Below are 26,835 nucleotides of genomic sequence, written 5' to 3'. Positions count from 1 at the left end.
AGGCAGAAGTGCCTGTTCTCTAGCTGCATCTATTTACATCAACGTGGGACTACCTTGACTTCTGCAAGGACAGTAGTGTTTCAGCCTGAAAAATGCCAGAATCGCCTGGAATTTACCCAAATTATTGCCCACTTTGAACTGTGGCTTCTAGTCCGAGGACCGCAGGCAACTGGAGTTCTGTGCCTTATTTTTAGAGGATTCACAAAAGACAACGAAGATAAATAAGCTTGTGTGTGTTCTGGAGCAGCCAGCGTATGCGAAGTTTCTAAAGGAGTCTTCCACTCTGCTAACAATTTTTAAAGCTCTAAATTAAAAATTAGTGGGTGGGACTGTGTGTACTACTGATGGAATGGCCCCGTTAAGACGAGGTCATTTCTGGCAACAGTGTAGTGCAGAAGGACCAACACTTATGCAACAGCATTTGAAAAAAAGCCCAATAGTTGACTGGAAGTCAGAACTGCAATAGATGCAATTAATTCCCAAAACTATGTCCTAGACAAGTAAGTGCTATAAATGTGTATATGCTCCAGAGATGTTTGAGTATCTATTATTTCAAATTGAGCTGTTTTCTTTCCATGTGAGTTACAATTTGTACATAAATCCCTCTGAAAAGGACCGGTATTTTGAGATGTTCATCTGCGGCCTCAAAGATGAGCCCAAGGGATCCAGGCTTTCGAGCCCGACTCTTAAATGTAATTGCCAATGCAAGGACACACAAAGTAAACATGTATGAATTTACATTGCTGGGAATCCATCCACATTGGGAAATCCCATGTTACACAGTTACTAGAAACAGCAAAATTGGAATGCCACAAGATATTAAATATACACAATTCTGCCTTCCTCCTGAGAAGGTTCTGTTTCTTATATGGCCTAAAAATGCTTTTCTCCCAAATGCCATACGCCTCACTTGACATGCTGCTTGTTGCAGTTGTGCATATAGACACTACTCAGAATGATTGAATGCTGTACATAACGAAACATTGAGAGTTAAATTTAATATGGGAATTAACCTATAGAAAGTCATTTCTAAGAAGGGAATGGAGTTCTATGAGAACCATTACACTTGCTTCGTGGATTGCTACAAGTAGGTTTCACAACCCAGTCCGTGTGCCAAAACCACCATGGAATGAAATAAAAAAGAGCGCAGCATCCAGTTCACAAATACACTGAGGAAACGGGCAGTATGTACAAAAGATACGCACTGCTTACGCAATGCACAATTTTTAAGGTGCTTTTAGGGAATGTAGCAACATATACATACATGCAGTGTATACATATCTAAATGTGTATTAGAAACATAATACAGAGCCAGATATATTCCCAGATCCCTGATTCCATTAGATTCTCTAGCGCACAAGAATGCATTTAAAATATTTCATTTAAAAAAATCTAAAAAAAAATAAATGACAACATTTACATAAAAAATAGCTCCAGTTTGTTTGCTTTTCCGTTTTGCTGCTCACAGATTTGGATTCCCCTGGGTTTCACAAGGATGCCATTTGGACCAGCGAGAGTTTGAACAACTGTGCGTGACGAGAGAGCTCTGTCACTTGGTCCACCATCTTCTGCAGGGCGGCTGTGCTGGGGTAATGCAAGGCAGCCGCCTTGGTGGCCAGGACAACGCTCTTCAGCAGCTCGCACAACTGGTTGCTGGAGTTCATCACTTTGTTGCGTATGTCCTGAGTCGTCACCTGCCTTGTGAGCATGTCTCCAATGAAGACGAGTTTGTGAGCGCTCAAAATGACAAATTTGCTGTGAGCCACAAAGATTCGGGGGGGCTGAGAAGCGTTGATGCAGCTGAAAAAGGCATCGATGGCGTTCAGGAGGGAGTTGAAGTGAGTCTCGCATTGGTCAGCATAGAACAAAAGCAGACGGCAGTCACGGGAGGTGGCAGCGCTGTTGGCAGTCTGGAGAGCCTGAGGTGGCTTCCACTTTGAGATGTCATTCTCCACTGGCTTGGTGATCTCTTGCTCCAGGCGCTGGAACTGATTGATCTGAAAGGGAAATGAAAAGGCTCTCCTCAAAGAATATCCTTGTAAGACGTTGTCATGTAGTACAATTTCACCTTATGCCTCAGGACATGCCTGGGTATCCTAGATTCACCTTGTGCTAAATAAAAAAGTAGTATATGTGTTTTCTAAGATCTATTCTGGAGAGTGAGGGGTAATCAAGTGCTTTGGTTACTACAAGTCCAAATACAGAGTACAGAAGAAAAAAACATCTGAAATACTTCATTTGCATTCTAAAAAACCTCCAACTCTCCTGAATTTACAGGCTGTTGCTCATTTCGAATATTCTGAAATCACAAGTGAGAAAGATGGATCTAAGTGGCAATGACTCCTACACAATCTTTAAAAAGCTGACATCTCTGTGGGATTTTGCGATGACAAACGTTTAACGCTCACCTCCTCGTTGCTTGTACAATTTTCTGCCATACGATATGGCAACACCACATTGAAGAATTAACGAGGGCAAAGTGACAGCTCTCTATTATCTGTGACCTACTCTTAGCATTTCAAGTGATGTTATGCACAGTATTGAAGTTAATGGTACTGATGTTCACTGAACAGATGTGCAGGTGTCTCCAGTGTGGTTCAGTGATGAAGGCACTGGATTGCAGGTGAGGAAAGCCAAGTTCTCAAGCAAGCTTTGTGACTGACCCACTGTGAGACATTGCAGAAGTATGTTTCCCTTCTCCCTTTTGGAGACTGCTTTTTTAGTACACGTATGCACTGGGCTCATCACAATAGTGCACTGTATAGAAAAATAATCAGTTTCTTAAATTGAGATGGTTGGAAATGGTTTTCAAGAGAAGGGCTTATTCCTACCACAACACTTCATTCTAAACAGAGAGCTGTGGCCGTGCTTCCACTCAATTATAAGTGGCAACAAGGAAATGTACGGGGCAGAGACACTGATCTTCGGAATCAGTAAATACTCAAGCTGTCTTTGCCATAAGCGATTGCTGACACATTCACAGGCCCAGGAAGGTGCTAGAATCTTGATGCTCAGCATTTCCCATTTGAAGCATGACAGTGCCTGTCCTTGTCCTCTGCACTGATAAATCCATGAATGATGGAGCCTGATTGGCACAAATTTCAACTGGAAAGAAACTAACCTGGAGCCACTGTTTAGCCAAACCTGCTGTCTTCACTTCACCTGAGACTTTGCAACTGCATGTGCTGGCACTCACGCATGCCTCGCAAACGTGATACTCACAGTGGCACACTGCTACGGGAAGGGCCCCTCCTGCTTTATTGACTCCTTATGTGCTAGAACACTGCACTTCAACATGATTATTGCACCCGAGTAAACATACCTGATGGTGCTCTAGCTCCATTTTGCTCTGCTTGATGATATTTTCTTTTTCCAGCAGCTCCCTCTGTTGTCTTTCAAACTCTTCTTTCCCCTGTTTTGCATAACATAAGACGCTGTTAAATCAAAACCGCTCCTAAGCTAAATGACCACACAGGTCAACAAGCTGCTTCATATTGGCTCTTTCACTGGTAGTGTACCACTAAGAGTACAGAGAAGAAAAGGATGGTATGACAGAGTAAGAGGTTATTGCTATTATGTATGCAGCAGTCCTATTTGAGAGGAAGTAATCACCCCAGTGAAATTACTCTTGAATATGTATTAGTCTGACAATCTGATTGCTACCTTCCTGCAAACAGCTTCTGTAAAACCCACAGACAACTCTTACTTGACCTTATGCAGAACAAGGTGTTGGGTTTACCTACCTGCAGGTGAACGTAATCGTAGTCATCCATCCAGCTCTTTTCTGAGCTCTCACTGGTGGTATTGTGAGGGTGCTGACCTTTACTCAGGAGCAGAGGAAAGGAACTGCAGTGGTTCTGTGCTTTTTCTCCGTGATGCTGCATATGAGGACTGTCATACACATAGTCAGGAGTGTTCGTGATACTCTCTGGTGTGTTTTTGGGACGTGAGCTGTTCAATGCCTGTTTGAAGAGCACCTCTGCATTGACACTAATGGTAGTAGTCAGTTGCTTGGCATCATCTGGAACTGTCCTTGCCACCATAACAAACCGATCCAGGTCATCACACTTGCTCTGCAGTCTGTTGACAGCCAGAACATTCAAAGACCAGTTGAAGCTGTTCAAGTCGTGACGGGTTTGGGTAAGGATCTGGTGAGAGTCCTCTAGCCTTTGTACCTCCCTCCTCATTTTGTTGAGGAGGCCGAACTCAGACAGGCAGGAAGCATTGGCTGCTGATCCTTTTGCAAACTGAAGGTACTCCAACAGCGACTGCTCCACCTTATCCACAGCAGTGTGAATTTCATTGATGTGTTTCTCCATGTATCCATATGACCTCCAGTCTGCTGTAACGAAGGCCATGAGGTTATTGACAGCTGTCTCTACCATCTGCTGGAGGCGATAAAGTCTCTCTATAGCAGTGTCTGGATCAAGGATTAGTCTTTTGTCCTGTGCGGTTGATGCTGAGACAGAAGAGTCTTTTGATGTTGTTGAAGATGTGGACATGTTACTCCTGGTGCTTCCTGTGCTAGAGAAAGACAACCTATTCATCCCATCAGTCACGTCCTGTAAGCCTTTAGTGTCTTGGAGGACTGCTGGTGGCACATCATATACGCCTTCTCTTCCTTCTGGGATGATGCTTTCACCGAGTCCTGTCTGTTGTCCTGGGAATGCAATTCCCCTTGGGGTATCATAAACATCTTTTTGAGGTGCAATTTGCTGTCCAAGAAAATGGTTTTGATGGTTCATAGGGATGTCATAAACACTATGTTTCTGTGACACTCCATCTGGCAATAAAAAACTCTCAGGAGAAAATTTAATTTCTTTCCCAGTTGCTTTGGTGATGGGAGGAGGAATGTCATACACTCCTTCTGGTCTTACACTGTGGCCCACTGGTGATGAAAAATCCTGCAAATTTTCCCTCAGGCCTGTATCATCTCGGCATGCAGATGGAGGTGTAGCATAGACCTGAATCACAGAAAGCAAACCATAAAACCTTTGCCTAGAATAGCAAAATATATCACATCTTCTATATGGCCTATAAAATGCTGGGATGGAAGATCTGCCATTGACCTTCATGGAGTCAGCTACTTATCCTGAGTTTGACTGAGTATCAGTTTTAATCTCTCATTTTTTAACATTCATCTTAATGCAAATTCTTATAAGTGGCAAAATCCAAGAAGGCAGCATGTTGCCACAACAACAATGTAATTCACACTCCATATCATCAATAACTTTGATGCAGTGTTTCACTTCACCAGTTTTAACAGTTTAAAAACCTCAGGAAATATTTAAAGTACTGAATCTCCTTTTCCTGCAGGGTCATACATGAACTCTTGTTTAAATGTGCCTTTGGTCAGACATGAAAATGCAGGATCTTATGGAAACACCGTAGTAGTTACCCCTTTGGCAGGTGGTATGTCATAGACTCCTGAAGCTTTTGCTTCTCCCATGGGAACTGGAAGTGCAGGCCCCTTAACTGATGTAGGGGGGATATCGTATATCTAAAGAGAGAATAAATTGGTTACAGAAACATGTCACCTCAGGAAACCTCTCATCTCAGATGAGTTTTAATTTCTGTGTTTCCTCTTAAACAGCCTGAAGATGATCAGAGCTCTTCAACTTTGTTTCATATGGGAGAGCTACTTGGATTTGCCTGGTATTTTGGACAGTTAGGAGGAAAAGCACTTTGCTAAGCCTCCTCTGGACAACTGTGTATACGGTAGGCTGGAGAGATGAAGTCACAGCTGACTTGAGCATTAAATCAAGGCCAGTCTATTACAGGTATCTGTTGGGGTGAACACAGCAGCAGTATATTCATGTGACCAGAACTGATCACACCCTTACCGATACAGATTAGAGGGGTTGAGGAATAAGCTTGACTAGTACACACTAAACTCTCTGAAACTAAGGCTGTCCCTGTCAGCGTCGCCTATCTGCTTTATTGGGTGCAGTGCGAGCTGTCTTACTAGCAGAGTACAGCTAGTACTGTTTCAAGTGTCCCACCTGGTGGCATGTCCTACAGTACCATGGGTTCTGCGTGTGGTCCTAGCCCACTGTCTGAATGTCTCTTAACCCAGACCTTCCCAACGGTTCCAGCCATTTGTTGTCTCTCTGTGTTACGTATTATGGGGCTTCAATGTTGTTCCCTAGAGGAGCTGCTCTGCCAAGGGGCTGTGGAGAAATGCAGGGTTGTTGAGTTACAGGTCCTACAGGCATCCACTCGAGATGTCTGCGGTCTTGGGGATTGAGTGCTAAGGGTGTTCCCCAGAACAAAGATATAATTCAAGTTCAGTGACACAGTGCTGTAGATAAGTGGTGAAAACAATTCTCTGCATAGTAGCTGTTCATCTAGGCAATAATTTTACCCTTATTGAGTGAATTACTGTCAACTATATAACAACAAAGTAAGGGGAAAAAATTGTTCTCAGGCAGCGAGTTTATTCTGTTTAGATAAACTCTTTGATCAAAACACAGAAAACAAATGGGACTTTTGCATTTGGTGTGCTGCCAAATCTCAGTCAACATCAAATACAGCTTTGAAATACTTCTGTGCTCTGTGAATAAGCCACTGTCTCTAATTAAAACATATTTTCTCTCTGAAATGAGAGAACTTGTTTTGGTCATAAACGTCTGGTAGAAATTAATCACCTTTTGTGCCCTGTCAGTGCTGTTGGCAGTTTTATTGATACCTACCCCTTGGAGAGGGCGAACAGGGGGAATATCGTAGGTATCCTTCTGGTATTTGGAAGGGAATTCATAAACATAATCTTGTCCAGACCTGACTGGAGTTATTACCTGTGGGATAAAAGAAAAAGGAGAAACGTTACGTCTCTGAGGATCTTGGCGTGTTCTCTCTGTGACTGTAGAGGGTATAAACAGTGCAGTACTGTTAACACATTCACACTTTAGGTGGCAATGCCAGTAACACAAGTCTAAGCATACTTCTGACAGCTGAACATTGTTAACAATTATATTAGGAGCTACCAATGCACCGCCTTTCCTTTCCAGACCAATTCTGACATGGCTGCTTGGCAGTGCTACAATATCTTCTGTCTATCAAGCACATATTCTGTGGCAGGTCCAAGAGCCTGGTCCCTTCTTCCCATTGAGCGTCCATTAGCACAGATCTCATGACGTGATGGTGACACCACCCACTCAGTGAGATCAGGGCCACATACATTCTGCTCCTCCCGCTGAGGTCTTGAGTGTCCTCACTTACTGACAGAGGCCCAAAATACCATGTTCAGGTTCTGGGAGTCTTCCCCCTTTGCTTGTGGAGGTATTTCCCTACTCTGGTAGGGCGTTTTGTGTTGCTATGCTCCATAGCACAACATCTTGGATGACTGAGTGTGAGTTGTGGTTTTGGAAATTCTTTCCCTAGAAAGGCTATGCTTAAACCATCCAACGTGGGACACTCAATTATGGTGTCTCCATTCGGTTTCTCTGTATTAGTGGCTAAGAGGTAGGAAATGTTAAACCATTCTTGAAGGATACAGCGCAAGAACAGCTTCTGAAAAAAAAGCTTTTTTGACATTTTCTAAACCATTAACTACCATAATGACTTCAAATAAAACTTGGTGAAAAATAAATGCCTTACATCTTGGACAGCATCTGCAAGGCAGAATTTCAGTACAGCGTGGTATAAAAGAAATGCTACCTAACCCCCAGAAAGAGCTAGGTTTATAGTGGAAATGCTGACATCTTAACTTCTACTGGAGCTATTTAGCTTTAACAAAAAAAGACAAATACTGTAACCCAGAGGCAAAAAATGGCTAATTGCACAGGCCCATACAAGATGTGGCTTTGCACTCAGATGGGGATAATTCTGTAGCAGGATGTACAACAGAGTTTCTGCTCAAATGCTCAGTAAAGATTCTATAGCAGTTTTTGCTGTAAGGAATCCTAGCATCCTGGCCAGATTTCACAGTGAGTTTTACCCTTTATCATGAAACAATCACTGGATTTCCCCGTGAGGTGACTGCCATACCAGTACACAGTACAGGTCTGATTTAATGTGAGTAGCCCAGGCCTGGTAGTGCCAGCCTCAGTGCTGGCTGTGTGTGCCTTAGGTGAGGGAGGAACACCCATGCCTGGCAAGCGGGTGAAGACAGAGGTTTCTGCACCGGCTTTTCCTTGAATTAGCGTCAAAGGACAGGAACTGGAAGCGATACAGTCTCCAGAGAGATGAGGCAGTTCACGGCCCGTAAGAGAACTCCTGCTGAATTGGGTGTGGGGTCATTCATTCAGGATACGAGACACCACCACACTGTCTTTGCTCAGAGAGTTCATTTCCATGAGCAAACTCACAGAAAAGTCACAGGCTTTTAATATAAAAAAGGGAGCTGATCTGAGCAGTGCAGGTAACAAGGCAATCACAGAGGGTTGGGAAAGACCTTTAAGATCACTGAGTCCAGCTATAAACCCAACATTGCCAAGTCCACCACTGAACCATGTCCCTAAGCACACACTAGTAAAATTGCTTGCTCTAGTTGTTACAGGTAAACATAGTATTTTGCTTTTGTAAAAAGAATCTCTGGTGGCAAAGCAGATGCTATCCTTACACGGTGGAGCCTGGAACATGGAAAAGAAGCTGTGCCCAGTATTTACAGATGCCCTCACTCTGCATCCAGGAGTAGGATGCAGCCGTGGTTATTCTTGTAGCTCATCCTTAGAGACCTTTCCCATTTTTCAAAAGAGGTTGACAAGACCAAATACTATATGAAAGGTTTACAGTACTACGAGGCTGCTGTTTTTACATCCTGTGCTGTGATACAATCCTAAATAAGTATACTAAAGCTAGACTGGCCAGATGAAGGAAGCCAGTTTCACTTAGCACTTGCAGGACTTTTTTAATCACCTATCTTTGACACTTGTGCTCTTTCCCAGATTTGACTAACCCTAATTAGCGGTCAAGCATGGTCACTCCTTTATTTGAGTGAAACCCCTGCTCTGGGTGCTTTCCACTGCTGTCAAAGGAAGGGAGAGGTTAAAACACAAAGTGCCTGATTGGGGGCATTCAGGAGTACAGCCTGCCTGCATGGGTGACTGTGGACAGATCTGAGCTGTCTTCGGGGCTGTGCTTAGCAGTGCACCCCACTTAAGGTGGCCTTTAGTTTCCAAATAAAAACATGTCAGAGGTTTTTATGTCTGCTCCGTTTTAGGCTTCTGAAAAAGCTGTATGAAAGACAGAAAATATGACTTTAAGAAACCCAGCAACAACCAAGGTTTGCTGATAACACAAAAGACAACTTTTACATCCCAGTGACTCAGGTAGATTTTCCTGTGTGGAGGCTTTTATTATCCAGTAACAACACGTTCTGAGCGATTTAATCACAAAATCCTCTACAAATGCTGATCTGGTCTGCACTGAGTACAGGAACATTTCCTGTTGTACCTCCACTCCTCTTCCCTTCCAACGCTTTTCATCAGGTTAAACACGTCTCTGGACTGCTTGTTCCTGGGCAACTCAGAACAGCAGCAGCTCATCACCGAAACAGGTATTTAGTGACCATTTTGTAACAGCTATTAAAAGAATACCCATGCTACTTGACAAAATGAAACATTCAGTATTTGTTCTGACTCTGGTGTCCCCAAGATGTGACCTCGCATGGGAAGCCAGGACATGTGGCTGCGCTGCTTCTTCTGCATGGGAAGAGCGAGGTGGTAGCTGAAGTAAGAATGGTACCAAAGCCAAAGTATTTTCAGAAGTAACTTTTGATTTTGGATATCCACCCTTAAATATATTAAATGAACTTGCTGCTTCTGAATGGGATGCTCAGCCCTTTTAAAGCACTTTTGAACCTTTTTTTAATGGGTCTGAATGTTTGATAGCAGTTTAGTTTTGAAGATGGACTTCCAAAGGAAGGAGGTGGCTGCAAAAGAAAAGCTGACCTTCTCCCACTTCTGGAACAGGGGCTAGCAGCCCTGTCTGGCACTTAGGAATTTATTTCCTAACAACTTCGGACCTCATGAGGATTCTTTTCCCTTTTACCTCTTCTCTTTTAAGAATGCCCCTGGTTATCCGAGTTTAAATAATCCTGCATTTCAAACCAGCAATTTTCCTTGTTTACACATTCAAGGAAACAGATGGTGTTCCCACAAACTCTCCAGCCTAACATTCTCAAAACATCGTTAACCACTTAATCCATGCAGAGAAACTAAGGGGGACCAGGTTTGGCTCTGGTGAAACATGTAATGAGCCTATTTCAAACTTCCAGTACTGCAAAACAAAGATAATTGAGCAGAAAGTTTGTTCTGTTCTTGCTGAAGACCAAGCTCTTCCAAAAGCAATTACTTGTGCCTTCTCCATGCCAATGGCATGTTCCTAACCAAGAAAAAGAGCTGAATGTGCATGTACTTTGCAAAATATCCAGTCCTGTGGTTCATTAAATCCCTCTGCCTTAAATATAAGGAAAAAACCCTACTCTCCTTCTTCTAGGATTTAAATGGATGTTACGCTGCAATAGAGAGCATTCCTAACTAAGACAGCAACAAGACAGTTCTTGTGCTTACAGCAGACACACAACACTGTAGTTTACATTGTTTTACAAGGACAAAGAGCAAATAAACCTACTGAAGCCAACAAAGTTACTCTGGAATTATGGCAGCACTGTGCAGGGCAGAATTCAGCCTGTTCCCACGAACAGCAATGCCTGATAAACAGAATGATGGGAAATAACCTTCACTGAGTTTTACAGGTGAGAGAGCTGAAGCAGAGGTATGCTGCACTGCTGCAACACCTTGCCCATCCCAAACCACAGGCAGACAGGAGGGCTGAACTGGACAGCCTGCTATTTCCCAGTATGGCTTCTTAATGCCAAGAACCTACTATTGCTTTTAAAATAGATCAGTGCTTTTTGGAGGTGGAAGAGGCACATGGAGTAAATTTTACACATTTATTTTAAATCTGGATGAAGAATTGTATTAAAACATATTTCCTCTCATGATGCTCTCCTCTTCACCACATGGGTAACTCTCAGCAGTTGATGAGCTACTGCCATCAACTGCAGCTAATCTCAGCTGTCAGTCCTGTAGCTATTAAAATTAGCTGTAGCTTACCCTGTCCTGGAGGAGGCTAAGTGGTGGTGCCTAATATAGGGCTGTTATAAAGCTTGGATATGGGAAAAATGAAACAAAATGTTAGTAAAGGAGCATGTTTTCTGTTGTACAGCATTTCTGTAAATTTAATACAAAACTCTAGTTATTGAAATTCTGTTCCTAAGCCTCTTAGGTGGATCTATAACAGCTACTGGGGCTTTCTTAGGCTTGTGAGAAGAATGAAATACCTAAAGAGAAGATGGGGAAATCATAAGAGAGAGAAGTGGGAGGGGGAACCAAATCCCTACTCTCTTGAACTCCTAGTCCACTGAAAGGCAGTGACAGGAGCCACTGAACGATTCTGGATCAGGCAGTGAGCCATCTCTCGTCACTTCCTTCTGTTTTGCTGTGTGTACTTGGGAAGCTACGGGTGTCTCCTTAAATGTTTTTTCTTGGGAAAGGGTCTGTGGCTAAGTTGAACTGCAAGAAGGTTATGTTAAAAGAGTCTCTGAGGTAATGTGGGTATTTGAAAGAACTTGGCTAGCTGACTTCAAATTCTGTCCTTTTTACAGAAAGCACATAGTGTTTCCTCTCCTGTCTTTTGCAAGCTGCATCAAGATTTCTAGTGACTGATATTGAATTTCCTGACAGTAATACCTATTGTATCACCCAGTATTGTCTGCTGTAAAAAAAAAATATGTTTTTATGAAGCAATAGCTTTGACTTTACTTATTTGCTATATACAGTGAACTACAATGTGCTTCACAGCTGTCAGTGAGTAAATGTTGGGGTTTCATTCGCACATGTGCTAAGGATACTTGCTTTTATAAATGTTTGGTTTTGTAAGCTGCTATAGGTCTTAGGATTACGAAATCATAACACTTTATTTTAACCTAAATAATGTATGAACATCAGGCCAGTATAAAATGCTCTAGTAGAATATTTTCTGCCAAGACTGAACCATCAGAGAGCTTTTGATCAGGGTTCACAAGGAATCTTACAGAGGTATTGCATCTATTGCACCAGGCTTGTAGCTGCAACTATGAGTTGTTTCTAGGGCTGTGAGCCCAAATGTTTCTGCAGGGCAAGAGGAAATCAACAGAAACGACTGTGTTTTCTGTCCTGGGCTAAGCGAGCTATCAGCTCTACTGTGTGGCGGAAAGAAATGCGGTATCAACACATAGTGACAGTGGCGCTTGTCTTTCATCAAGTGTTCCCCAGTGAATTTTCTGAGAAGTAAGATTCAAGATGTGTGAAGATAAGGGGATGTGACAAATACTACCCTGATACAGAACTGATTTATACTACTTCTAAACTTTCCATCTTCAAAATGCCTGCTTATTTTCTCCTACACTTTATGTCCATTTGTTGTCCAAGATGTATACCGACGAAGATCTGCTTTTCTGCTGTAACTGTTCATGCTCTCAGGGCTAAAGCATGTCCAGATGTCACTGATTCATGGTGTGTTAAATTAAGAACGCTTAACTTTGAAGACTCAGGGGTTTAAACAAAAACCTTTAAATGTGGCTATGAAGTGCCTCACCAGTAGATGCCCAGTCTTAAAAAATATCCCCATGGTATTGTAATGCACACAACGGTAAGTAACCAAAACTTTCATTTGGAAGTTGTATTATTTCAACTAGATTTGTGCAAGCTTTGGGTTGTGAGTTTTGAAGAAGTGGTAAAACCGTTTTAAAATAAAACACATGGAATCACAAGCTGGCCTTGACTCAAACCCTCAACTGCTGGTGATATGGGTACAGCCAACTGCTTTGCAACTAGCTTAATCCTGACTCTTCAACTTCTGGTGTGATCCTTTCCATTAACCACCACACAGTCTTGTTCATGACACTATCTTTCAGTTTTGTATTTTTCTTAAATCTAAAGTGCAGGTCTATTGTCATTCCAAACATATTTTTTTATTATTATTTTTAATCTATGGAGTTACATAAATGACCTAAGCTCCAACTGGTATAAAATGACAAGGCTGTATTAAGCATAGTGAAATGGTTCTGACTTGCATCTGCCATAGGTTTGGACTGTGGTGCTGAATTTTTGCTTGCTGATCACAAACCAAATGCAGATGTAAAGGTCTACCTCTCTACAGACCCTACGGAATGAAGGCACAAAAAAGCTCCACAATTTCATCACTGACAAGATTTTACTGCTTTTTTTCTTTCCTTTAATTTTCTTTCCTTTTCCTTTTGTGATGCTTTCGTGACCTGACCCTGCTCTCTCACACATCAGCTCTGGGGCTTTCTGCCAGTTGTGTTATGAGCAATCTTTCTGCTTGCTTCAGTGGAACAGGCTTGGTGCCACCTGGCCTTGAACTGCAAGGCTGACGGGGAAGGGGTATTTCCTAGCTTCTGGTGGAGTCATTCTTCCTTAGAAAATGTGATTAAAAAGAGTCAAACCAACACCTAACGAGGATGTCTCATTTTTTTGAAAGGAAGAGAACAAGAGAAATTAATAAAATGTACCTCTTATTACTAAATTATCAGCATTTTTAAGAGATATGTGAGAGGATATTTGTCCAATGCTCTCAGAGTTTTACCAGGGCCATCCCCATGACAATTGCTCATTTTTAGGCAGATGGTGACATCACTGTTTCTACATGTGTTGGCCAACAGGGCTAATGAGCTGACGTGTTACAGGACCAGTGACAGAACAGGCATGCAATCTGAAATAAATGTCTGTAGATGGATCTTGTGAAGAAACAAAATCACTAAATTATTGTGTGGTAAGTTCTAGTGGAAAAATAAGTTCATCTGATAAGCATTCTCTGGAAACCTGTGATCAAATTTGAGCTGGAGTTCTGATTAATGAGAAGTGTGCGGCAAAACTCGGCACCTCAGTGTTTTGGTATCTTGCCCATGATGAATACTTCAAGCAGTGCCTTGCTTTGGCCATCCCAGCCTGCCTGGTCTTCCCACTTTAAAAAGGTTGTCACACGAAGAATCATTTGGTAAACATGTGCTTGTTTTCTACGCTGGTAATACTATGACTGCCTCATCTCAAAGACAGCATCCTAAATCTAGGGCAGGTTTGGAGGAGAGAAAATGAAGAAAAAGGAGGAGAAGATGAGGTGCTGGGGCAGGCAGAGCAGAGATTGTTTTTGCTGTTGTGAATGACAGGTAATCCTAAAGGCTCACAAACAATAACCCAGTTTGGTTCAGTCCAAACAACTCATTGTTTTTCTTTTAAGGAGCTTAATCTCATTTCTGTTATTTCTTCCCTCCTGTGTTGAACTTCTAGATGGAAAGCTGGAGGAAGTGGGGGGTGGGCTTCATTTGGGAATTGTGGAAGTAGGTATTTTCCATGACTTCTTGTTTCAAGTATTTTCTTTCTTTCTTTAAGACATTTCTCAGAACAGAGCCTTCCCTGTCACCAGTTTCAGTTTTGGGGAAGTGGTGTTTCCTAGTGGGCCAAAAAAGGTTGAGATGAGGCATTGCCAAAGACTTTCAATTCCACAAGAGTGCTCTCGGAGGTACTCTTGGGCAGAAACAGTGGAAGTGTCGAAAAACTGTTTAGGTTGGGAACTCTGAGAGAAGCAGGCAAAGAAAAGCTTCCATCAGGAATAAGCTCAATTTAATGTGATTTGTAGAGGTTCTCTGGCTCCATTTCTCCATGGGTTTCTTAAGGCAGCTGTACAGACCAGCGTTCCCATTAACTGGTGTTTAGATTGGCATAGCTTGTTTTGGTAAGTTTAGGGAAGCTATAGACACCTTTCAAACAGATATAAACTCTGTCCTTAATTGTCTGTTGCGTCTCTATAATAATTATACCAGAGTTCAGTCAGTATGGCTGGCTGTGCATGTAAAAAAGTTGTGATAAGACCCAACGGGAATATGTTAGTGTCTTTTAAGGATTAGGGATGATCTCTCTAATGGAAAGCTTCTGTCTCCTAAGAACTTAACTACATTAATTACACTTTGGTTCCATTCTAATGATCTGTTTTGGGAGAAAGCTTTATTTAAGATTTATTTAAAAAAATTAAAAAAAAATAAAAACAACGAACTGATGCAGTATTACCACTGCTATTTAAAAGAGAAAAATGGGAATGTTTCATGCCAGACATGTGGAATAATGATGTTCTGATGCTGTTTAGTCTTTTCCAAAACAAAACACCTACAAAAATCATCAAATGCCTGCAAAGCCTTTAGATTTCAATAGAACTGTGTTTTCTGACCATTCGTGACCGGTGTTCGTCTATCCATCTATCCAGAAACCACACTGCCTTCTTACGATGAAATGAATTTTGAGTTTTTGTAAAATGCTCTGCTGTGGTGCTGCTGGGTTTTAGTACTTCTGGGGAAACTGAGAGTACCCAAACTTAGTGTTTGGTTAGTGTGTTTTTTGACGTAACGAAAGGTCCACTTCTGTTTCTAAACACGAAGTAAGAGCCCATAAGCTTGCCTTTTTATTATTACTGTTCTTTTTTTAGCTAAGGTTTGATCCTGCACTTGTGCCAGTGCAGGCAGACTTGTGTCCCTGGAGACCTCGGCTGTTGGATGAGATTGCAGAACTGCCCTTTTTTCTGATACTACAGGGAAAAAATGCATAGCCTTGGTCTACAAATAGAACTGATTAAAAAGAGCCTGGCACTTGGGGAGAAACAAGGAGTAATGTTGAGCTCATATGTTTGCTCAGCCTAATAAAATGCAGGCTTTTTCTTAAAATACCTCTCTACTAATCGCATCAGTAACTATTGCTTACTCTTGACTTGTGGATGAGGGTTTATTCACTCAGTGTTTTTCATGGAGACTGCTGAGGATAGATTAACTGCAGAGTTTTTACCAGCAAAATGGCTTTTCTCCTATTAATGTCATGTGGAAAGTCACAAGTGAAACTCCTGAGTCTAACGAAAAGGCTGTGTGCTGTTTTCATCATTGAGTTTGTATTTAATTTGAGAGAATTTCATTCTTTGGAGTGTACTGCATGAAACAGAGCACTGGGTGTTGAGGTATGTGTTACCATTCCTGCCACACTTGGCAAACTTCCTGTGTGTTCAGCACTTTTAACGCTGAGGCAGTATTTTGTTACGAAGGATGCAAATTCTGAAAGTAGAATTTGGAAGGTGAAAGCAGAAGAACAGAACAACTATAAGGTGACTTTTTGGGCCATTATTCTATCTTGGAACGTAAATACATTTTGCCAACAAACTACAAAATGCTAGATATGCTGCTGCTCTTTTTGATGTGAAAATATATCTGCCACATAACTCTTTACTGTGCTTCATGTATGTCTCTTCTTATTTCATGAATGTGAAAATAAGCAAGAAAAAAGAAAATAATGTAAAGGCAGGCTTATTTCTGGAACAAATGTTACATGCAGCTCTTAGTTTCTTCCCAGCTAAGACAGTACTTGTTTAATTGGAAGGAAAAACGTCATAACATGGCTAATCGGCTTTGTCTACTGAACTCTGTGCCAGGACTGTCAGGGCAGTGCTGCCTGTGGGGTGGCGTTTCCACTTTCTCATGGATTGAACCAACGTGACTCTAACATAAATAAAGACCAGGGAACAAGGTCCATCCCCTTCGCCACAGTTTACCCAAACCTCTTGCTGAAGGCAGTGAACTCTTGAAGAAGGTGGAGATCACAGGATGGTGGGGTGTGAGACCCTTGATCTGTCAAGGGCATGTTTACACTTGGAAATAGGCCCCGGATGTCCATGTGTGAATATGAGTTCCTTCCCTATTCTGCTTTATCCGCTTTTAAAAGATGGATACGTCTTTAGTGTTTCCTGAACTGTAAAATGCTAGTTCAGACAGATCAACAAACAAAAAAGCTGATGTGATCCAAGTTGGCATTAATGTCTCTTTGCCTGAGTTAGCCCATGCCTTGTGGGAGCTATAGTTCAGGGCTGGTAACCCTTGCAGCACAGCCTCCTCTCTAGTGGAACAGCTGTGCAGCATCAGTCTCATACTTTGTTTTGTGCTGATTTCCCTTGATCAGTTCTCTTGAGAGCTACTGGGTCCTACAGAAAGCTTTCAGAATTTGTCAAAACTGTTTTCCAACAAGGAAATGTTTTCCTTAACTTTTCTGGCCAATGCTATTTTCAGGATGGTAGGGACAGCACAACAGATCACTTAGGTGAAATGCTGAACAAGAAAGTGTGTTTAAATTACGGTGATGACTTTTTTACATGTAGCTTTCCCTAGCTTAAAGCTTATGTGTGAATGAATGATTAATCACAGATGCAAAAGAGATTTTGTGCTCTGACAGCACCTTTCCCAAAGGATGTTCTCGAAGCAGTCTGTACAGAATGAGTTCCCTCATAATCACCCCACATATTTAGCAGAGGAGATTGCCGAGGTGCAGAGATGCCACTCAAGCCTCTGCTGAAGTCTGCGGCAAGGATAAAACCCAGGTTCCCTGAATGCCAGAAGGTTCCTTTTCTTTGCTGGTTGCAGCAAAAGAGAGTAAAGCTGAAGGCAGAGCACAGGAAGAATGAATATGTTGTAAGATACACCTTTTGCATCTTTATGCTCCTCGGACCTCTTCACACTCAAGGGTGTAACCGTTTTGTGACTAAACTTGCAGGACAGCTATAAAAGCTTGGGTCTAACCAAGGCTAATTTTAAACCATCCCTCATTATCTCTGTCATTTGCAGGGTGAGTTTTAGAAGGTGGTATTTTTATTTGATAGAGGGAGCCGATACAGCTCTGTTGTCAACAACTTGCTTGGCCAGAATCAATTCATCATTATAATTACCTGCCTCAGGACTCCTTTTTTACTTGCTTTGCCTTTCTGGTTAAGTTACCTCAGCACAGCTTTAGAACATGCCTGCTGTTGATTTACTGTTGCTTGAGGCTAGACAAATCCTGCCTGACAGCAGTTCCTAAGCTTTGCCTGTAAAACCTGTACGGCAGCCAAACCACATGTCTGCACAAAGAAAACGGATGAACGTGCACAGAAATGGATAGGCTAGAAACTGCTGCTGGTCCTGCTCAGAATGGTGTCTAGAGGACACTCTTCTCTACTGCTATGGGAAGGGAGGAGGCTTACACATAGGACGACCACATGTCAAAAACCTCCAGCATCCTTAAAACTGCCGAAATGCACAGCTTGCTAAGCAGCTCTTTCTGCTGATGGAAGAAGGCAGGGTGGCCACTTAAGCCACTAGCACAGGTGTCACAAATCCGAGGAGAGATTCATCATTTTGGAAGTCAAAGCAAAGATTCTGAAAATCAAATGCTCAAGATTTCCCACTTTTGTTAATACTAAGGACTGTTTTCACTGATCCCTAGAGGAGGATGATGTGGAGGTCAGGCTGTTTCCTCAAAGGAGACAAGTGCTAAAGTGCTTCCCTTTAATTAGGCTTTTCTTCCACAAAAGCATTTGTAGACAGTTGCAGCTATAGCATTAAAAAACAGTTTTGCAGGATTAGGATGATAAAGAACAGAGTAAATTTTACCTCGGACTCCATCCTTACTAATAACCCTACAGTTCTCTGTCTACCATGGTTTCAATCCCAATGTGCTCTTCTTAGTGTAAAAATGAGCAATTCCAAGGGACTAAAGACACGGCTGCCCCTGATCAAAGCAGGAGACACTGCCATGAGGTTTGCCATCCAGCAAGCCTGCCACTAACACACAGGGAATACTGAGTCTCGGGACTCTTACGCTAAATCAATTTAAACTCAGGAAAGGATCACTTTAATCCTAAGTAACAAGAATTGGTTAGTGCTAAGCAGGTTGGTAGCTAGTTTGCTGAGGGTAAAATGCTTTATAAATGTGTGTGGTTTTAGTTTATCCTATAGTTGGCAGTGTAGCCGTTTGTTTTTAATGCAGCAGAGCTGACCTTTCATAGGTTGCAAGAAATTGAATGAAAGAAGTTAGAAGTCAGCCAAATAAATGGTCTTAATTTTCTAAAGAAGGTGACTTGAATTCAGAAAAATACACACTCAAACTTGCTGAAAAATTTTGAGGCAGAGAAGATGTCTGCTTTAGTGCCCCTGATTTTTGCATCTCAACAAGAAGTTTGGAGTTAACTGAAAGCTTTGTTTTAATCTCATTGTATCTAGGGTTTTAACACAGTCCCTGTAGCAACCAGGTTTCGGCAGAATGTCCTCTTGGTTTCAGTGGAGCTGGAGAGGGTGGGTGGAAGGAGAAGAGACTTTGCATGCAGTTGGAGAATTTTTTTTCCATTCAGGCTTACACTGTGCAGAATATAGAGACATTTGTATCGTGCTATGTAAACCATGCTGTCCTGTCAACAGGCTATTTACCAGGTGTCCACTACCTACCTTGGAAGGTATCTAAATGCTACTGTGGATAGGTAAACTACACTGCCCCGAAAAATATTTCACTATATCAAGTCTATAGGGAAAGGAGAAAAGGGGACAAAAGATGTGAGATCTCTTAAGAAAACCCACATAATTACTCCAACAAAGATCTTATCTCTACCTGTGCAGCAAGTGCAATTTTCTCATTTAATCTTCCTGTGCACCATACAAAGCGTAATTGTGGAAAAGCTGAGCAAACAAACCTCTTTATAACTTGGAATGATTTCACAGATCCTTTCTCTCTTGCTTAGAAGGAAAAAAATTCGTTTATTCTTATCAAGGCAAATGAAATTATAACAAGGAAATAAAAGCATTAGAAAATGTCTTCCAAAGGCCTGATATGAAAAAGGCTGAATTGGGGGTGAGGCAGGGGAAAACCCTGAAACAAACTGTCTTGCCAATCTAAATTAGGAGATGAAAGTTTAAACCCATCAGGAACTTCCTGATGGAAACATCATCTGCTCACATAACTTCGACATAAATACTGTGCTTCAAGCTTTAAAGGTAAAGAGGATGCGAAGAGCTGGAGCTGTTCAGCTGGGACTGGAGGGACTGTAGGAACTTCTTTTTGGCTTTGCAATAAGGTGTCTGGAAGGCCAGGAGGATCTCCTTCCTCCCCTGGGTACCTTTCCCAACTTTTTTCAGACGCCAAGGCACTGTCTGCCACCAGGGTACCTGGCAGGTACCCTGTCAAGGTAAAAATGAGGGAGTGACAAGAGACACGGAGAGCCTGAGAGGGACAGCAGGGATAAGGGGGGACCAGAAAAAGCAATGCCTCTCACTGGAGCTTTGGGTGCCTTCAGCTGCTGCAGGAGTGCCTGCATCATGGAGCTGTTGCAGCTTCCACTTTCAATCAAGAAATACACATGTATATAAACATCAAGTGCACCCTTATATACTTTAGGCTCAGTATTAAAACATCCCTTATTATCATTGTCCTCTTGCTTCCTCACTCTTCCAACTATGGCCCTTGTTTCATCAAGCAATGCTTTTTCTTTGTAGTTTAGACTCATTGGGACTTCTCCAGCAAGGCAGTACATAATTGTTAATTAAACAAAAATTACTTGGGGAGATGATGTAACTGTTCATTAATTTGTGGGAGAGTTAATCTTGCCACAGCAGCTCTCTTTGGAGCATATAATGCAAGAGTGCCATAGACCAGATGTGCTTCAGCATCCCTGGATTGTCTGTGAGGACACAAGATCACATAACTTCCCCTCACCTTTAGCAGCTGTGGTAGCACAGCTCCAAAATGCTCTACTGGGTATCTCAGTTGCGGATTAAGCAAGCCATTAAGACCTGGGCCTTTCTTTTCCTCCCACAGCAGTAAAGTTACTGCTGTAACTTTATACAGTGTATATATACATATATTTCTCCTTCCTGTATCTTAAGATCATAGACTATCACTAGACATTAACCACTCCACCAGCGGTCAGCACAAGTGACCTCCTTTGGAGCTATGACATCAAAGCAAATGCACACACCTTGTTAGCCAGAGGTGGACCGTCAACACTTCTCTGCATGGAGGGTGGCACCTGGTAAATATCTTGTCCCACTAGACCATGTCCAGTGGGTATTTGGTAAATTCCCTGATTCAGATGGGAAGGTGGCACCTGATAGACAGGGTCCCGTGCTGAGGCGTGCGAGCTTGGCACTTGGTAGATCTTTTGTGCGTTGAAGGATTGATGCATCAATACTGAGTTGGACACATCCTGGCCAGAAGGGCTGTCCTGTACCACTGGACCTATCAGGAGTTTCACACGATTGCCTGGAACGATGCCTTGCCGGCCGTGTAAGGAGCAGAGCCACCATCCTTCAAGACCTTCAGTGTTCTGTTCTATCACCGTCAAAATGTCTCCTTTGCGGAAGGCCAACTCTTCTGCGCATTCGGGGATATTATCGTACAGGGCTCTTGCCATAAGATTCTGGGGAGAAAGGAGGGTGAGAAAAACAAATGAACAAACAAACTACAATTTTTCTAAAACTTAAGCATATTCTAGGTGGAACTGAATTTGAAAAAGGAGCATGCAGGAAATCAAAATAATATTTAAAATAATGCAGCACAGGATTCTTCTGTCCCAGTTTGGAGAAATGAAAGGCTAATGCAGCAACACTGCTAGCGAGAACCTTTCCAGTAATACTAGGTCAGACAGAAGCTCTTTATATGGTCTTTTCACTTTGAACAGATCTTGAACAGTCAGGAGAGTTCTGCTACTCCTGTGAGTGGGGGCTCGTACCTTCACCTCTTGACGTTGATTTCCCTAGAAACATGCCTGCGTACTGCTATAGCAAGTTAACTGATAGTTAAAGGAAAACTTGAACAAGACTCTAAAGGATACAATACAGAGCAGTTGTTTCCAAGCATTTTCACATTTGTAGGATCCCAAGAGACTTTCCAGTAGAGGTGCAGATCCCATGAGTGTAAAGACAGTGGGCTGACTTTTTTTAGTTGCCACCTGCAGGCTCTTTATAGTCAAGAATCTGTGGACAATCTGAGAAAACCTGGCCTAAAATACAAGCTGACAAAATGTCATGGTTTCTTAACTATGATGCTCATGTGTGTACACAGCTCTGTGCCCTCCCATGCTCCCTGATGCACAGTATAATATAGCACTAGGTGAAAAGCTGCTTCCCCTCCCTGCTCCCCCAAAGCCCAATACTACCACAAAAAAACCAAACCAACCAAACAAAAAAAACCCACCCAAAGGATAAGGTTCCTCAGAGTCCACTTTCTGCAGAAAGATCTTGAAGATAGCTTTACTTAAAATAATGTGTCCAGTGACCCCAACTGGAGTCATGCCTTTGCTATTGGGAAAGCTGTACCAATCTACGTGGGCCTGTCCTTCTGTCAAGAGTGTTAGAATTTACGTACCAAACATTACCATAGAGTGCATCTATATGTAACTTGGGAGGAGTCTAAGGACAGCCAAAGAGTGTCTTTGACTTGAGTCAACACAGAGTTAGCATTCGCATATGTGTTTTACTTGATTATGTCAAGTGAAGCCAGTACTGTTAATATAGGGAACTTCATAAGGACTTCTCCCAGGCATTTGCCTAGCATTTCAGGCATTTCAGTGGCAACAACTGTTCCACACCTGCCTTGCTTTTTGGTGAAGGCAGTCAGCAGAGGTTATAAACTAATTGTAAGCACTTGGGAAAAACCAGAGGGAACCCTGGATCTGGAATGTTCTAGCTAAAGTATTTGGATGCAGTACACAAACTGAAATGGTGCTAATCCATCGTAAGATAGGATATGCAGCTGCCTTGAAGATTTATCTTCCCTCTGTTAAAGGGACAGTGTCAAGTACAGTTTAGTGGTTTTATCTGTCATATTTATCCTCTTTCTTGGACATATCAAAGCTCTTTTTTTTTATCCCCCACTTGTTATATCTTTTCCCATGGGGACGCACTGATGTTTTCCTATCATCTCTGTGCTTCGTCAAGACAGCAGGATTCCGTTTGACGTTGCTCAGTTCAACTCTTCCAAGTGTAGCATACGACCGTGGTTGTATGAAGGGCTGACCGGTGGATGGAGATAAAGGGAAGCTCAGATGTCACATAAAAGGTGGATGAATATGCTTTTCCCAAGATATGGTGTTGAAACGGGATGCGTGATATCAGTTTTCTCTTCTCTGAATGGGAGATCAGTTTTCAAATGTATGAGAAACAGTGGCTTTGCCTTTCATCAGTATCATTAGTGAGGTCAGTATAAATTAAGCTTTGGCTTGGAAAGGCAGGACTGCCATTTTGAACTCCCATGTAAACAGCAGCACTGGGGCTCACCATTCCCTCTGCTCATCAGTCAACACCACCAAGAAATGTGAGTGGAGATAAAGCAGGGAGCAATCTGGTCCATGGCTTGGCAGAACTGTGAAACTATTCTGTAGCATGGCCAAAACCAGTGGTCTCTTTTTGAACACTACATCTGTGCCCTTGCTGTGTTGACCTGGCTGCTCAGCTGAGCCCAAGGAGCTCAGAAAAGAAAAGCTCCTGTCTAGTCTGAATAATCAAGTTGATATCTCTTCACATTTCTTTCTCATGCATCTTTCACTGGAGAAATCTACTAACGTGACTAGCTCAGCCTATGCAACTGACTATTTAAAGGAGGCTTCTGTAGAGGATGTTGTTTAAAGGAGGAAGAGGATTATGTCAGGGGGAGGGGTCACAAAGCGAGCAGGCTAAACTGATGATAAAAGCTTATTCTTCTATAGTTCATTGATTAAAGATATTTGAAAAGCCTGATTAGCTTCTACAGAAAAGCAATTCTCAGAACAAAGCTGGAGTAGTGTTAGAATTAGAGCAGATAAAAGTTCCCGTGTGAATTATTTTTCCAGTTGCTCATTATCTCTGTCCCAGTGACCTTCTCACCACCTGGCACGCAGCATATTAATACTTTCTGGATGTGCTTCAAGAACTTCTTTGCTGCAAACAGCTTCAGATTCTCGTTGTCAGTGTTAACTCAGGCACCAGTATGTGAATTATACTAATTGGCTGCCAGTTGCTTCACAGCAATTTCCCCAAGGCCTTTTAAATAACCCAGAGCCATGCCACCAGCATCAGTCACAGATGCAGCAGTGAAGCAGGCAAAATATTTCTCCAAATAAGCATTGGGACCAGAAACACTAAGCCTGTTGCTTGTTGCCAGCAACAGAGGCACTGTTCCTGCCAAGCAAACCTGTGTTTTGAGCATTTCCCTGACTCCAATCTTACTTGACAGGATTTCTTCAGGAGCTTCAGGTACCGTGTCACCATTGCTTTCATTACTCAGCAGTCAGTTCTGAGAAAAATTAAATTGTCAGCACAGAAGGTCATGAGGAAAACTTTTGGAAAGCCACAGAGGTACCTTTAAGTCAAGTCCCTAGTTTTCCACGCAGAAAAAGAATTTCTGATCATAGAATCATTTAGGTTGGAACAGACCTTAAAGATCATTGAGTCCAACTGTAAACCTAACACTGCCAAGTCCACTACTAAATTGTGTCCCTAAGTGCCACATCTACACATTTTCTCAATACCTCCAGGAATGGTGAATAGACCACTTTAATGGGCAGCCTGTTCCAGAACCTGACAACCCTTTTAATGTTATCCTAATATTTTAAGTTTTCCTAATATCCAATTTAAACCTCTCCTGGCACAACTTGAGGCCATTTCCTCTCATCTTATCACTAGTTACTTGGGAAAAAGGGACCAACACCCACCTCACTAAAACTTCCTTTCAGGAGAGTGATAAGGTCTCCCCTCAGCCTCCTCTTTTCCAGGCTAAACAACGCCAGTTCCCTCAGCTGCTCCTCCAAAGACCCGTGCTTCAGACTCACCAGTTTCACTGCCCTTCTCTGGACAGGCTCCAGTGCCTAAATGTTCTTCTTGTATAAGGGGCCCAAAATTGAACACAGGATTTGAGATGTGGCCTCAACAGTGCAAAGTACAGGGGGACAATCACTTCCCTAGTCCTCCTGGCCACACCATTTTTAATACACCCCAGGATGCCATTGGCCTTTTTGGCTAACTGGGCCCACCGCCGGCTCATGTTCAGCCAGATGTTGACCAACACCCCAGGTCCTTTTCTGTCTGGCAGCTTTCCAGCCACTCATCTCCATGCCTGTAGCATTGCAAGGGGGTGTAGTGACCCAAGTGCAGGACCTGGCACTTGGCCTTGCTGAACCTTATAGAAAGAGATCAAAGATATCTCTCAAATCTTGTGGGCTTTATCTCAATTGATTTGACAAATTCTGGATACTGTGGGCATCACACCTTGCACTTCACAGCACTCCCTCTTATTGGTCTCATGAGCTCGGTTATCTGGAATTAACTGGAATTTGTCTTACAGACATGGATCTGTCAGTCATCTCTCTGAGAAACAGGTACCAAATAAGCACTAACATCTGATATGAGAAGGCAAAGGCACAGCACTGACCTTTTTGTAATACAAAGTGCTACAAACCACTCAGCTCTTTCCTAAACAAATTGGAAATAGAGAAAGGACTGATCAGAAATTTACCTTGGAGCTTGTTTTGGCAACTGGCAAGTTGCACAGAAGTCTTTTTGTCTTTCTAATCCAAGGGGGAAAAGAAGGAGGGCAAGAGATTCAGAACTACAAATTCAAGTTCTGTAATGGCAGGGGAGAAATTATCTCATCCTAGATAGGGAAAAATTTTGGTTTGCCATAGGAATCTGTGCTTCATGCACATACTGGCAGCTACCACCTTCAGTCAATAAGATTTAGGATGGAAGTCTCTGTTGCTCTCCTTTGGTCCAGTTAAATTAACTACCTGATAGGTGCAGTGGAGCTCTCCTCAAAATCTGAAGGTACTGTGGTCTGTAAACAGCTCCATTCTCCTGAGCCTTTTGTCTTACAGCAGCCATACTTCAATTAATGAGTACATACTAAAACTAATGGTTAACTGGAAAAATTAAGTTCAGCTTTTGTATCTTCAAGCCACTCTAGCAATACCGGGATGTTTGGAAGTTGAAGCCAGGGTTAGGCACCCACTGTGTTATTATTCTGTATAGGCAAAACAAAAAACCCCACATTTGCTCTTAAGAAGCTTAATCCTCTTAATCTTGGATTCTTGAGTGCAGTAGAAAGCATCTTCTGTAAAATCACTAAAAAAAGGAAGTTTTTCAGTCTTCTTTTAAGTGCTGTCCCAGGTCAAAGTGAAAGGAAGCCTGACCCTCATGACTGCTGCCTGGGGATTTTAGCTGGAACGTGTTGCAGGAAGGGGCTCAGACGACTCTGTTGATGCCTTGTGTCAGAAACTCTTGTCTAAAAGAACTGAAACTGAAATGGATACTCTCCAGATTAAATGCAGATTACAGTGCCTGTGGCCCCACCTTTCTATATTGGTTGAGACAGAAGTAAAGCTTTCAAGCTCTATCTAGGTAAAGTGAACCTGGGATTTGAAATGGCTATTGCATTATTTTGGTTTTTGTGCCAGTTACAAGCCCATTAGATAAACCCCGGAAAAGTGCAATTTGTATTATCTGTACACCTTAGATTTTTCTCTCTTTTGAGTTCACGATGCACATCCTAACCTGACTGAGAGCAAAAGATGCTGCCCTGAAAGCTGTCAGCTGCTCTACTTGCAGAACCTGAAGCAAAAAAAAAAGACATTAAACTATTTTTTTTTCTCAGATGCTGAAGATATTACAGGCCAGGCTCAGATGCATAAATGGGGTCTATTATAGAACAGTCAAAGGTGTCTCCTCCCTCCTTAACCTTCTGCAATTGATGGTTAACGTGCCTGCAGCTAACTAAAGACACAGGAAAATACTTTGAAGAATATAATCTGTTTGGGTTGACACTGCAGCAAAGGGAACTGATAAGACTTCTGTAATCTGTGGTCTGGAGGATGAAAAGGCTGTTTGTTGATGAGGCTGAGTGGCAAGAGTTAGAGAGCAGTGGAAACATCTCCTCTTTCTGTTAGAGTAAACACATCCAGTGACGTGGATAACAAGAGCGTGTGAGGCACCCACAGCCACGGAAGCAAACACAGGAATAATAAATGCCACGCTGG

The 26,835-nt window shown here is 42.3% G+C and overlaps 1 protein-coding gene across 1 annotated transcript; it reads right to left on the bottom strand.

Moving 5' to 3' along the window:
• Window positions 1-1,487: 1,487 nt before the first annotated feature.
• NEDD9 (neural precursor cell expressed, developmentally down-regulated 9) lies at window positions 1,488-21,243 on the bottom strand. The gene is made up of 6 exons (XM_010189095.1): window positions 20,809-21,243; window positions 6,693-6,794; window positions 5,399-5,500; window positions 3,744-4,964; window positions 3,323-3,412; window positions 1,488-1,997 (listed from the first exon to the last, which is right to left on the bottom strand). The coding sequence occupies exons 1-6, from the start codon at window positions 21,241-21,243 to the stop codon at window positions 1,488-1,490; spliced, it is 2,460 nt and encodes an 819-aa protein (XP_010187397.1).
• Window positions 21,244-26,835: the final 5,592 nt, after the last annotated feature.

Source organism: Mesitornis unicolor, unplaced genomic scaffold, assembly GCF_000695765.1.
Source record: "Mesitornis unicolor isolate BGI_N332 unplaced genomic scaffold, ASM69576v1 scaffold6260, whole genome shotgun sequence".
Classification (NCBI taxonomy): domain Eukaryota; kingdom Metazoa; phylum Chordata; class Aves; order Mesitornithiformes; family Mesitornithidae; genus Mesitornis; species Mesitornis unicolor.
The sequence above is the reverse complement of the archived record's forward strand: the minus strand, read 5'-3'. Positions and strand labels throughout refer to the sequence as shown.

Coding starts and splice junctions, on each gene's coding strand:
- NEDD9 (XM_010189095.1), bottom strand. CDS start 21,243: ATGGCAAGAGCCCTGTACGATAATATCCCCGAATGCGCAGAAGAGTTG. Junction 4,965..5,398: donor ACATACCACCTGCCAAAGGG/GTAACTACTACG, acceptor TCTGTGATTCAG/GTCTATGCTACACCTCCATC. Junction 1,998..3,322: donor TGGAGCTAGAGCACCATCAG/GTATGTTTACTC, acceptor TTTCCCTTTCAG/ATCAATCAGTTCCAGCGCCT.